The sequence below is a fragment of the Lissotriton vulgaris genome, chromosome 12 (genome assembly GCF_964263255.1).
Source record: "Lissotriton vulgaris chromosome 12, aLisVul1.2, whole genome shotgun sequence".
Lineage (NCBI taxonomy): Eukaryota > Metazoa > Chordata > Amphibia > Caudata > Salamandridae > Lissotriton > Lissotriton vulgaris.
The window spans coordinates 604,665,308-604,680,192 of record NC_141700.1 but is presented as its reverse complement, the minus strand read 5'-3'; the positions used below and the strand labels follow the sequence as shown (position 1 = coordinate 604,680,192).

At 42.1% G+C, this 14,885-nt stretch overlaps 1 protein-coding gene across 1 annotated transcript in view; it reads right to left on the bottom strand.

Moving 5' to 3' along the window:
- Positions 1–14,885, bottom strand: part of AP1G1 (adaptor related protein complex 1 subunit gamma 1) — a 390,402-nt gene that overhangs the window by 64,021 nt on the left and 311,496 nt on the right. The window contains exons 10-11 of the mRNA XM_086945529.1: positions 8,627–8,787; positions 8,434–8,532 (exon numbers count right to left, since the gene is read on the bottom strand). Coding sequence (XP_086801655.1) covers positions 8,434–8,532; positions 8,627–8,787 — 260 coding nt within the window. The remainder of the gene's footprint in view (positions 1–8,433; positions 8,533–8,626; positions 8,788–14,885) is intronic.

Sequence of the window (14,885 nt, the reverse complement as noted above, 5' to 3'; positions counted from 1 at the left end):
TGGCGGAAAAAAACAATCTAACAATGGAGTTGATGCCCATGTGCACTCTCACCGAAAGGAGGAGTCACCTTACCTTGTGACTGGAAAGACTTCTTAGAAAAAAAAATTGCAAACATCCATACCCAACACTAGATGGCAGGAGTAGGCTAAGCATGTGATCTACAGCTCACATGCCTCGAACAGATTTTTCTGACAATTCTTGTCGCTAATGGAAGAGCTCAATGCTCCAGGATCCTAACAGCAGGAGCCGGAAAAATGAACTGGCCTGTCACCCGTGAGGCATGATGGGATACAGGGGGTGCAATGAGGTTCTTAAAGGCAAAGTGCAGGTTTTTCTGTGTTATTCTTTGAACAGCAGCCTATTGGTTAACAATGTCTCATATTCCTTTCCTATTAACGTTTGTGGAAGAATTTCTATAGTAATTTTTTATTAATGACATGAATTTCTTGTTTGTGTAACTTTTAAAATGAAATGTAAATGCTACTGACCACAGATTTTTATATATATATTATCTGCCTGATGGGTAAAGCATTGCGCTTGGGCCCCCGCGGACAAAATTCCCGATGATCCTGGAGGCTGGTGTGCTGAGGATTCAGGAGGCTGAGTGGTGGCTTGCAGCAGGAGGATCCAGAGTGAGCACGCGACTCCGGCCCCACACCCGGGATGCAACAAGAACAATGCACCCTGGGACTTGAAGGCGCCATTGGTGAAAGGCGCGCCAGGAGTAATACAGGTGGTCAACACTCTCACCTGGGGCGGAGCAGCTCGAGATTCAGGGGAGGAGGCGGGATATTTAAATCCGAGAGAGACGTTCCTCCTCCATGGACACAAACGGCGCTGACGAGGCGGGAGCCGAAATGCATACGCCGAAAAGAACATTTGTGATTGTGTTCTCCTGTGAAGCCATCAATAAAGCCTTCCGATCGAATCCTCTGGTGGGTCTCTGCTTTTTTGTAAGAAAAAGGACCTTGGATATAGATATATATATATATATACAAAACACACACATATATACACACACATATACATATGTAAAGTACTATGTACAGGTTGGCTTCACATATACATATATATACTATTTAACAAGTGCCCCGGGGTCCCCATGAGTGGATGGGACTATTCAGTGCTTATAACTTTGATGAGTATACCCTGTAAGAGAACTTCTGACACCCTTGGAAGTATATCTTTAGTGTTGTAGACCAAGGGAAAGGACCGTGGCAGAACTAGCCTTAAAACATTCCAAGGCCAAATCAGCTCTCTTCCTAAATAGTTTGGTACCTCTGAAGTAGAGGTCCATGAGAGAAGATTGAACCATGGGGGAAATCAAAACATTCTCAGCCAGACATGCTTGCGAAAAGTAATGGATGTCTCCACAGACCTTGCACCCGAATTGTATTTTGGAAGTGGCCCTGAAGTTGCTGGGGGAGATTATGAATGAGAGTGCCCACCATTTCCCACAGCATGTGCACAGTGTCCTAGCAAGATGTAGCATTTGACTCAAGTGCTAGGCTTCCCACTGCAAACCTACCTTCTGCACAGATGCCATGGTTTGTGAAATAGTAATTGTGTGCTCTGGAGCCGGTGTCTGTATTGGAGCAGCAATCATTGGCCATGTTAGCATCACCACAGAAGAAGAATGTTTTTTTGGGAATAGTGGCAGAATCAATAGTGGCTTAGACGATGCAGCCGGAAGGGGATGAAAGAGGCAAAATGCACAGAGGAAATCCAAATGTCATCCCTAGAGGTCCCATGGGGTTAGAAGGCGCTCAAGGGGATCACAGCATGACGGAAGACCTCAACATGGAGTTGAGGTATAGGCCAGATCAAAGCCAGGCTGTCCAGGTACAACTGACAAGCTGAAGTAGAGAGCAGAAGCGTCACCATCTCTGCTGGTGTTGACAGTGCCAGACGCTTGGAGACTTACCTCATTTATGCTTACTTCTGTGCCTCCTCGACCTTTTGTGTTTTATGTGAGCGGACCTTGACTCAGATGACTATGGAAACCTTTAGTGGGGCAAAGTTCTACACCTGCCCTATCTGTCCTCAGCCCTGGCCATAAAGAGCTTAATTTCCCAGTGTTTTATGGCCTTAGGGTACTGTTACAGATTACACTGGAACAAATTTAAGTATAAGATTTTAATCCAAAGTTGTGGCACAGCAACAAACAGCATCTGGCTGGCAGACAGGAACAGTGCAACTGACCTGGTGCCTAGCAGCAGTGTAGGTTCTAAGTAGAATCATGGAGGTACTGAATGATGCACATAGTTTAAAGAGACATTATCAATATAAGTATGTACAGCAAGAATGTAACATCTCCCTTTTATAAAAACAAAAAGAAAAAGAACAGAAAGGAGATAACTGAAATAAGAAAACAAAAACAAGATTTAAGTAACATAATCAGCGAATCTAATGGGTGGTGATCTAGAGCGGACATTTTAACTCTTGAAGCAACATCACCATTAGAATGACCCTGAAGATCAGGAACAGTGGGATTTAGCAAAGAAGAACGATTGGAATTCAGCAAAGAAGGACATTTAGCAACAAGTCTAATGTTCCATAACTTACCATCCTGAGTAAGTAAACTGTTACTAAAAACTTTAACAACTTTCAAAGGTTTACCAAATTTGTTTGAACATTTGGTGATGAAACCAGGTTTCCTAATCCTGACCAAATCACCAACAGAAAAGTTCGGATTTTTCACATTCCACTTGTTATCATACCACTCTTTAACATTAGCTTGTTTGCACTCCACTCTCTCCACAACATCTTTAATAAGATCCTCATAAAAGGATTTATTAGAACATTTGTCCTTAAACCACCATGGACAAATGGTAGAGGCTGGGTCACGCCCTTTTAGTAAACGGAAAGGACTAACTTCTGTTGTAGAATGTGGAGTTATCCTGTATAACCAAAGCTTTTCCCTCAATAAATTCCTCCATCCAGAACCCATCTTGAAGACATCAGAAACAAAACCCTTCAACACCCTGTTGAAACGTTCAACTAAACCATTCTCATGAGGTTCATAAACAGAAACTGTACAGTGTTGAATGTTCTGTAATTTGAGAAAATTCTCCATTTCCAAAGAGGTAAGTTGCACCCCATTATCTGTTACAAGAACAGAAGGACACCCTTCTCTGGAAAACACTTCCTTGAAAAACTATCACAACGTTAGTGGAAACTGTAGAAACAAACTTGACCTCCGGCCACTTAGAGTGATAATCAAGCAAAACAAGGGCATAACGAGAATCAAGCGGAAGATACATAAAAGGACCAGAAATGTCAAAAGCAAGTTTCTTCCAAGGCTCATTGGGCCAAACAGAAGTTTTTAATGGCGGAACATTTACCTTCAACATCTTCTCACTTCCCATGCACACCTCACATTCTCTAACCTTACGATCTGCCATTCTATCAATACCAGGCCACCAAAAATAATTTCTTATGAGACGCTTCATAGCAGACATTCCAGGATGCATCTTATGAGCTATGTCTAAAATCACTCTCTGCATTTCAAATGGCGGGACACACTTTCCAGACTTGAAAATCAAACCATTTTCCAATGCCAACTCATCCAATACAGAGAACATGGGTAGAATACTTTCTGAAATATTCATTTCATCAGGCCAACCCTCAAGAATATACTTCTTGATGGTTTGTAAAGTAACATCATGTTCATCAGCAAGGCTCCAAGAGTGTTCAGATATATCTTCAAACGAACCCGCAATAACGTCTTGTAAACAAGTAACTACCTCTTTCTCAACAGAAATTCTGTCAGTAGTCGAATTACAAGGCATGCGAGACATAAAATCTGCAATGACATTCTTTTTCCCTGGAACAAATTCTGCTGTAAAACAATATTCCTGCAATCTTGAAGTTAGCCTGGCTATACGAGCAGTAGAACTCCATCCACCCCCAGTAGATAAAATATTGACAAGCGGCTTATGGTCAGTTCTCAAAAGAAACTTACTAGCCCGATTATATAATCTCGAAAATGTTCTATGGCCCAGACACATGCCAAAAGTTCCTTTTCTATAACTGCATACCTCCTTTCAGTTTCATTAAGAGTATGTGAAGCAAAACAAACATTCCACTCCTCCTTACCAGAAATTTGAGACAAAACAGAACCCAAACCATATCTACTAGCATCCACTGTGATAATGCACATTTTGTTCAAACAAAACGGTCTAAGGGTGGGAGCTTGCAGGATGTCAGACTTAATGAGATCAAAAGCTTTTTGCTGATCACGTTCCCAAACAAAAACAGCATTATGTCTGAGAAGCTTCCTTAAAGGCTCCATTTTGGAAGCAAAATTGTACACAAATTTGCTGTAGTATTTGCACATACCTGCAAAAGAAAGTAATTGTTCCTTATTTTCAGGAGCAGGGGCATTTGTGATACCATCAACATTTGATTTTTTAGGAACAACCCCATTCCCAGACAATGTGTGACCCAAGTATTCTACAGACTGTTGAAACATTTTACATTTGTTGGGTTTCAAAGTAAGACCATTTTCTCTCAATTTTCCACAAACACACTTTAAATGTTGCAAATGATCATTGTTATTGGCTGAAAAGATCAGAATGTCATCTTGAAAACACCTGACAAACTTATCTAAATCCCTAAAAATATTGAACATAACTCTTTGGAAAACACCCTCGCCCCCTCCAACATTGATACAACCTCATTTATGTTCGGAAGGGGATGACAATCCACAATGATACCTGCATTAAGAGCTCGAAGGTCCACACACATTCTTAGACTTTTATCAGGTTTCCTCACCAAAACGATGGGAGAAACCCATTCTGCCGATTCAATTGGCTCTATAATGCTTTCAGTTACTAAATCATTCAACATTTTCTTAAGTTCCTCTCTAACATTAAAAGGGACACCTCTCAGTTTTTGTTTAACTGGAACCACACCATCCTTAAGTTTAATTCTATGTGAATAATCCTTGATTTTGCCTAAAGTATCCGAGAATACATCTTTGAACTCTTCTTTGACCAAGATCTGTAACTTAGATGAATCCTCCTCTTTTAACAAGGAAATATTCTCCAGGCCAGCATTACTATCCAACATTACTGGCTCTAAAGCACGAGGATTGAGAGTAATTCCAAATTTCCACTGGTCTCTCCATCCTAAAACATTAACACCTTTTACAGCCACATATAATTTGACACTCAAACATTTAGTTTTAAATGTAAGGTCCACTACAAAAAAACCTAACATATCAATTTTATCTTCATTGAAACTTACAGCTACAATGTCCGATGGAAATTTTTTTCTGATGTTAAGGACAGAAGTAAGTCGTAAATCAAAATACTCCTTAGTGATAATTGTCCAGGGAGAACCCGAATCAGCCATGAGTTTGAGTTTGACATCTAAGACTTCAACCTCACATACAGGTTTTTTAATGCAAATATGATCATTGGCATCATTTACATTGGAGATACACTCCATCACACATACCACAAAACCCTTATTGTCATCACAGTGATTCCCACCGCATTCACATTTAGTAACCTTTGGACTCTCTTCCATGACAGAAGCAATTTTTGCTTGAGGGTTAGAAATACCTTTCTTTAGATCTCTACACATATTTGAAAAATGTCCTGACCTACCACATTTCCTACACTCTCTGTTGATCGCGGGGCATCCCCCATAGGAGGCCAAATGTGTTTTACTTCCACATCTAAAACATATGAAGGATTTGTCAAATCTTCTAACATTTCCTTGAAAATTAAACTTGTTAGAATTGGAATTAAAGTTCGGATGAAAATTAGCATTGGTGGCTGATTCTGTACGTTTTACAACACAAACTTCATCAACCAACTCTGCCTTTTGCTCAGTGTGTTTCTTAATAGTATTCATCCACTTTTCAGATTGTTCTAAAGATTTTGCAATTGCAATGGCCTCATCTAACTTAGGATCACCCAATTCCCATAAGCGTTCCTGTGTTTTCTGGTTTTTAACATGGACAATAATTTGATCTCTCAACATCTCATCACACATATTACCAAAATTACAATGTATAGATAGTGATCTAAGAGCAGTAATAAACTCATCAAATGATTCTGTTTCCAATTGTGCTCTAGTATAAAATGTATACCTGTTTAAGGTAATATTAGTCACAGGTTTAAATCTCTTTTCTAATCTCAATAAGGCTTCCTTATAAACATTAGTGCCCTCACCCTCCCCTGCAGCAGGTGGAATTTGGGGAAGAGCTCTAAAAACTAATTGACCTTCCGAGTCTAGACAATGCAATAAAATACTTTTTTTCTCTCCGCACCTATACGTTCACCATCGATAGCCTTCATGTAATTAATAAATTCTTCTTTCCAGCGTGTCCATGGTAGAGGTGGATCTCCGTTATGTTGTAAAAATTTGTCAGGCGGATCAAATTGCATAGCCATAGATTCCAAGACTTGAATATATTAGCAGTTACAAATAAAAAGAAAACAAGAATAAACTTTAAAAAAAATCAGTATTTGATAAAGAAGTGTTAAAGTTACTTGTATAACTTGTATTCAGTAGTGTTAAAGTTGCTTGTATAATTTGTATCTAAATTCTTCAAACGGCGAATAAACTTATCAGTCAAACGAGTGAATTGTAAAGAAATGAAACAATGAGAAGCGGTGCAGTTTAAAACTCGTAAATGAAATAAAAATGCGAGAGAAAATAAATCGGCTCACTCGGTAGCCGCGTTGTTATGGAAACGATAAACTAAGATGGCCGCCACGTTTTTAAAGACGTAGCACGTCAAACACAACGTGACGTGAAATGACGAAGTAACGTCGCGTCCATTAGAATGAAGAAACTCTCCAGGATGTACGTCACCGGTAACAACAAGGATGCGGGTGCAGAAGGTCAAGGCGCTTCCTCGAGGAAAGAGAGGAGACGTCAGGATGCCGATGAAATTCACTCACGGCAAGACTCTTCACACGTGCCACGACTCTTCCTCGAGCATATCATACATCAGGATACCGGTGAGATTCGCTCGAACAGCAGTAGCTGCACTTCGAAAATAAACACTTCTTGAAAGTTGAAGAACAGTTAAAATTCTCTTTCTCCAAAACGAAAATAGTTTGAGAGTGCGGATTTCCAAGAGAATGAAGTAGAGTAGATTTCCACAAGAAAAATCTCTTTAAAAATCGTCCTTTTTTAAAATAGAATTCAGCTAATACCTTCAAAATCGTAATTCACTCCACACCTGTGCCACAATGAAGTTGGTGGAGCCTTCAGTAGGTTGGTTGACCCTCGTCGCCAAATTTTGTTACAGATTACACTGGAACAAATTTAAGTATAAGATTTTAATCCAAAGTTGTGGCACAGCAACAAACAGCATCTGGCTGGCAGACAGGAACAGTGCAACTGACCTGGTGCCTAGCAGCAGTGTAGGTTCTAAGTAGAATCATGGAGGTACTGAATGATGCACATAGACATTATCAATATAAGTATGTACAGCAAGAATGTAACAGGTACATATTCTGACAAGCAGGAATTTCAGTCCAGACATGAGGGGTGTACCCAAGGGTGGGGGTTTTGTGTATTAATTGACATTTGCCCCTCACTATCCTGACAGAATTTAAACCTTGACAACTTACAAGAGGACTAGGTTGAACTAAAGATGTGTTAGTTATTTTAATGAGGAGAATCAAGCTCCGGATTGGTGAGGAAAAAAAGGAACTGATACGTGGCACGATGGGAGGGTGCTGTATGACTCACTGATGTTATAGGGACGCCCCTTCTGGCGTAGCACGAAGATGGCAGCTCCTACCATGTGGGAGGAGCTTTGCAGAAAAGTTTTCCAGACCAGACTGGCACCTAGGGGATTATTCAACAGGTGAGGAATCTGCAGGTAGAAGTATCAATCAGAAAAACACTTGCAACTTGGCTGGGAATTACATTTTATACATACATATTATACATTATATTTTAATGACTACAACTCAGAATAATAAAAGTTGTAAAAACATTTGTAGTCTCAGCTATTGTAAGAATTTGGAAAGGGAAGCCAGCGGATTCTGGGTTTTGAATTTTTCATGGTATAAAGATTTAGCAGCTTAGTCCGAAGTGTACACTGACCTTTGCCTGGGAGGAAGATTCAATCTATAGTCACCTGAGAAAGTTCATGTATTTATTCATTGGGAATCTCCTGAGATGCACCGCAACATATCAATTTTGAAAATTTTAGGAGCTTTGGCAAAATTAACGAATGATACAATTTCATTTTAAAGCATTATTTCTCTAGTTTGTGTGGCACAACACAAGAGTGAATTACTTTTGGAACAGAGGTCAAGTTTATATTCAGAATTATGAGCGATATTTTGTTTGTGCAAAATAAAACATTTATTTTCCCCTTCTAAATATGGAGGTCATCGTTGAGTTGTGAGGGGAACAGAAAAGTTGCAAGCAAGATATTGGTAGTTCAGTCTTACCTTCTGAGGATTCAATACTTTAATAACTTGTGTGACAGATCCTGCATTGAATGCTGGAACTACATTACTGCTGGGAGAGAGAAGCTGCAGCTGGAATGTCTGAAAGGGAAACAAAATCAAGGTTTAGAGAGATGTAAATCTGAGATTGTTGATTTCTGCGAATACAACCTGTGGAGTAGAAATTGAGTCAAACCTTTGGTACTGCGGCCTGGAACACAAAGTCTGTCATTTCCACCTCTGTGCTGTTGAAAGCATGTATTGTAATCACAGTCACACTAGGGTTGGTGTTGGAACGCTCAAAGCTAAATTCGATCTTCAGTCCATTTTTGTTGTAGGCAGTCATAGAAGGAATCCCTGCAGCAGAAAAAAGAAAAAGCAGGTCTGCACATCACATTTCATATTTACTCTGTGTCACTGAAGTTGGAAGTTAGAGAGGACTGGTAGCAGAGCATTAGGTGCTTAACAACCCCTACCTCCCATATTCTGATACATCCCAACGGATAACAACCAAGATAATCTGAAAACTACAGAACAGACAACATCTCCCTCCTGTTACACTTCTGTAGCTGGCCATATAGGCTCATGCCTTTAAATATGTAGTACTAATTAGAAGTGCTTGGGGCAGGTAACTTACAGTGCATACCATAAGACCGAGCAGGAATTGAATGCATGATAATTTCATGAAAACAGACAAGACCAATTACACTCATCCCAGATTTAAAAAATGTTATCTAATAAAAGCGTTGGTAGTCTCAGTTCGAAGACTCTTTTCAATTACCTAATTGGGGATGAACATGACCTATTTTGCTGTGCATTAGCAGTTTAAAACAGGTTTAAATAGGAGGGGTCACAATGCATCTGGTCTGTCGTTATGGTAGTATCTGGATCACTGTCACACATTTTATTGAAATAGTGACAAAAACAATGTTTGCAATCTTTAGGATTCGCTAAATCGTTTATCTGGCTTAAAGGATTTTATGATAACTAATTAAAAAAATATACATTTTAGATCCGAATACAATGTATGTAATCCCCCCCTCCCCCCCCCCCCCATACCCCAAACATCAAGCAATCAGCACATCCTTCTACATAACAGAAATACAGGTTTCTTGAGACTGCCAATCATCTTGGTCAAAAGGTCACATCCTATGCTATCACACCTGACCACTGCCTAGTCTGCATCCTTTCATGAGCCCAGTATGTACCCTACTGTGATTTTCTCATCTTAGCAGTCCTACCATTGTTTTAGAGTGGAGCAGTCATTGGCTAATTTCAGATAAAAGTTGTTTAACACATAGGGCAATAGCGGGATTACCACCAAACGTTATATATCATAATAGTGACAAATAAATGAAAAATTTGTGCAACCTTTAGGATCCACTTCATCGGTTGGCTGACAAAGGTTTTTATGGTAACTTTAATTGTAAATTATTTTAAATATATATAAAGTCAGAATACAATTTGCTCATGCCCCTCCACCAAGAGACAAAGCATATCAATTTTCTGCTACGTATTAAAAATTCCAGAGACTGCTTGTAATATGTCTCACACTGTCCTTTCACACCTCAACACTTCATACCTAGTATCCACACGAGTCTAGCAGTTAGAAAACAGTTTTTGAACTCAAAGGGGACCTTGACAAATTTATGATATAAGTTGTTTAATGCATAGCTCAGTTTGTAATGCACTAGAACATTCTACAGACTCAAACTATGCACTTCTGAATGAAAAGTGAGTTCTAAATCCGGAGCAGTAAATATATGTTATTTGCCAATAATCTCGGTTGTTGTGGAACTGCAGGGTATTTTAACTCCATGAGTTCACTTAACATGTCATTCCAGTAGATCTCCGGTTTCAGACTAAAATATGTGCCAAATTGCACCTTTCATCACATTTGCTCGAACAATATAGAGGTACATCTGGATATATCTTACATATCATAGGTGGGTTTACGACCAGTTAAGAGGTAATCCTAGAATTGACCTCAGCTGTATGCATTTGTTATTTTGCGGTGTGTTCATCCACAGGCTAATTTTGCATTGTTATATATATTTTAAATACAAAAGAATAAAAAGAAATGGCGCAAAGTAGCTAGATACGCCTCAGCACTGAAGGGCTGAAAAACGAACTGTGCTTCTTTAAGAGAGCCATTGCCATCCATATCCAATCATGCCCTATCTGAATCTGTTACAATTCTCTTATTAGGGAGGCAATGAATCCTGCCCATAAGCAAACAACTAGTTGCTCACCCTGACCTTCAGGAAATTTGTGCAGATGTGCATTTGGGAGTATGTGGGTGGGGGGGGGGGGGGGCGGGGGGTTTGGTGGCTAGATAGAGAAGGGACTTATTTAAGATTAAAGCAGATTAACCAGGTAGAGAACAAGGAATTTAAGATTAAGAGTACATAACTTTTTTAGGTGGTTAGTTTTATCTAAATAACATTTAACTCTATTCACATACGGTGTACGGACAGATAGTTGCTCTGGAGATGAAGAGTGTCAGAAAACAAGCAGGAAGGGAGACACTATACAGTGAAACTTTAACACTACCTTGGAGACAAAACTTTGGTGGGCTTTCTTGACCACTTTGTTTTTATAGAATGCTATGTATGCTTCACATCAACATAAAGCTTGTGTCAAAGAAATTTTGAGCGGAGGTGGCACCACTAGAATGTTTGAACTTTCAAGTGATGAAGGAAAACTTTGCAAATGGGACGGAGGGAACATAAGCTTAGAAAGAACTATGTTCAGGGGGCGTGGCTTGGACGGCAGGAGGAATGGCCGCCTAAACCGAGTGCTCCGCGGAAAGGGAGAGCGAGCTCTCAGATACCACTGCTTCCAGAGCCGCAAATCGTTCCAGGATCAAGGTGCCTGCACCGGGACCCTTGCTGCACCCACCGATGCCCTGAAAACTGCCTGGAACCGTTTTTTATGGACTTTGCTGGACTTCGGGCGGCCGTGCACTCTCCGTCCCGGGCTTTGCCTCAGATGGCGGCGCCCGGTCGCGGCTGCAACGCCTGATCCCCGCGAGCGCTGACAGGGCTCCTAAGGTCAACAGAAGACCACCACGGGCGGTAAAGGCGCCACAACCGTCGAGTATCCTCCCCACGAGTGCAACTGTCGTTGGAGGTTAGTAGGTGATCGACCCGGCAGACATCATCCGGCTCGACGCGCCTGACCCTAAAATGGCGGCGGCGACGACAGCGATCCCCACGAAGATTGCATGCTCCGACTCACGGTGAGCTTCTGGGTCCGTCATAAGCCCATCTATTGCCATCCAGTGCCTTATCCACCTCCCAAGTGAAGGTATGTGCAGCCCCACTCTGCCTCGCCACTCTTGACTGCTTGTGCCTGGTGCAATAAGCCGCTGCTGCCTACCACGTGGTAATTCTTGGCCTGCCTCACTGCCTCATGGCTGTAATACCACCCTAAGAGGAGAAACTCACCCCTGATCTAAGCGAGCAGCGCACCCCATCTAATAAGTAACGATCGGACACAGCGCCTACACGATCCTCAGTGCGCTCCCTGCTCCCCCATAAGCCTGTAGCCGGTGTCCTGCAACCCTTGGAGCCTGGTCCTATCCACTCAAGAGATCCCAGGCGCATTAGTAGTCCTGCAGCCAAATCTTTTCACGTGGGTGCCCAGCCTCGACAGCCAGCAGTGTCCTCCTACAGCATTTAAGGTCTAGCTGGTTCCCAGCAAAAGCGAACATACACCAGGCAGCAATGGCGAATAGAGAGGACAGAAACATTTCTAAAAAGGCGAAACCGGACTCACTTTTGGACTCACCCATCATAAGTAAAGCCGATATGGCAGCCAATATGGAAATGATTCTCACGAAACTGGCAGACCTACATGAACTCTCTAAATCCGCCAAATCCAATACCGACTCTATGCAACTAGAACTCACTGCGATCAGAGCTGATATAAATGTAATTAACACAGGCCTGGGCGCGGCTGAACAACGAATAAGCGACATGGAGGACATAACAAAACAATCAGTCTCCAAAATCCAATGTCTAGAAAAGACCACAGAAGAGCTGAAACGCCATAACGAGGAGTTGGAGGATAGGAACAGAAGAGGTAACATCAAGATCTTTGGCGTTCCAGAGAATTCCGAAAAAGATGCGGATTCCTGCGTGGCCTTCCTTGAATCGTGGATTCCCATTATCACCAAATTGGACTTCCCACACGGCCTTGAATTGGATAGGGCGCACAGGATCCCCACCTTCGCTACCAAGAGTTCCAAAGGCCCCAGACCATTGATCTGCAAACCGCTCAGATTTCAGCACGTTGAGATGATCCTTCAATTCGCAAGAAGAAACCACTCCATCTCATGGGAAGGCCATAGAATCATCTTCACACAAGACTACTCAAGAGACACAGTGGCAATCCGCAAAGGTTTCCTGGAGCTCAGAGACCAGCTAAGATCCAAAAGCATTTCTTTCTCCTTTGCTGGTCCGGCGAAATTCAGGGTTGTAATCAATGGCCACCCGAGATACTTCACGGACCCCAGAGTCCTTGCTGATCTTCTGGAAGACCGTCACGCACAAGAAATGGACTTAGCGTCCGGCCTCTCGAACAAAAGGAAAACGTGATCTCGTCCTCCAACTGGCTCCTCACATTGGCTCACCAACCTGTTTACGGTTAAGATAATGTCACTGTCATGCTAGCTTTAATTCTAGCATCAATACCCTAGCTCTGTAATTGAAGCCCTTCGCCTCAATGTTCACCCTCCTGCATAGTGTGCCTATTTGTTCTTAGTAGGGTGCCATTGTTTCCTTTGCTGGACACTTCCCTGCGGATGCAGGTACCCACAACTTTACTGTGAGTAGGCTTCGAGCCCCAACATATTATCGTACTATTGTTGTTCTATATTACTCATGATATATGATACGCCCTAAGGTCAATGCTTTTCCTTAAAGTTTGCCTCTCTGCGGAGGTAGTTGCCGCAGCTTTAATGCAAGTATGCCTTGTGCCTCGATATAGTATTTTACTGTTGCTGCTCTTTATTGCTCGTCGGCACTGGTAGTTCTATGTGCTATCGTTATAATCGTTACGCCTTACCGCGAAATGTCTTTACTCTCTAACATCGCCCATGTTCACTGTTATAATTAATGGGTCTTTCTTTTCAGCGTCACTGCAGTTTGAATTGTGTAAAATTGTGTAAAAGATACCGAGATCATTACTACCACTACATTATCATAGTCTAGGGAAGCTACTAGCTACCATCTGTGTATCCCTGACTTCCGCCTTGCACGGGACTGCCGTCGCACTCCCGATGTACGTATATGGGGGGAGGGGAGGGAGGGACAGGGGGAGGGGGTTGGGGGAGGGAGGGGAGAAAATGGAGCTAAAAGAGTTCAAAGATTCTTAGTCTTTTTTTCTGTTTTGTACTGTTTTTTACTTATGTTTACCCATTCCACATGTGTCTTGTGTATTTCGTTGCAGTCCATTGTACCTTCAAGCAATGGCCCACACGCTGCCCGAGCTGAGCAGCTCGGGGAGCTACCCACTGTCATCCTTCGATCACAGCGCACTTTCCCAGCGATGCTCCTCAACCCCAATGGCTAAGACAAAATCACTAGCCGATGATCTCACGATAGTCTCTCTTAATGTTAAGGGCCTCAACCATCTGGTAAAAAGGAGGAAAGTTCTCGAGTATATTACCAAATCTAAGGGGGACATTATATTACTTCAGGAAACCAAACTGTCCGAGGATGATCTACGCTTTCTGAACATCCATTGGGCGTCAAACATTCTGTCTTCACCAGCAACTCACAAAAAAGGGGGGGTAATCACCCTCTTAGCGAAAAAAGCGAACCGTACACTAGTCTCGCACTCCCACGACGAAGTAGGTAGACTTTCCATTACAAATCTTCTAAGGGAAGACGACCCCATTCATGTAGTAAATATCTACGGCCCAAATGCAGACGACCCGGAATTCTGGGACTCTGTCTCCCGCTCATTAGAACCTATCCCTACAGAGGACCTGTTGATAGTGGGAGGTGACTTTAATCTCCCCCTTGACCCGATTCTTGATAGGCAATCCAAGTGTGCCTTCCACCCCTCCCGCTCGCATGACGCCCTCCTTCGCCTCTGTGACAGATACCATCTGAAGGACTCATGGCGCCTCCAAAACCCAGACGATAGGGATTATACATTTTACTCTGCACCACACAATTCCTATTCACGTATCGACTTCATTTTGATCTCAAGCCCCTTTACACATCTTATAGAGGAGACAGAAATAGCCCCTAAATTAGTCTCTGATCACGCGTGTATCCGCACCAAACTGGCTGGTTCCAGATCGATTCTCCCACCCAAGAGATGGCGCTTTAACGATGAGACACTCTCAGACCCCACGAACAAATTGATAATAACGAATGCCATTGAGGAATATCTAACCATAAACGACATCCCAGATACAACACCCAATACCCTGTGGGATG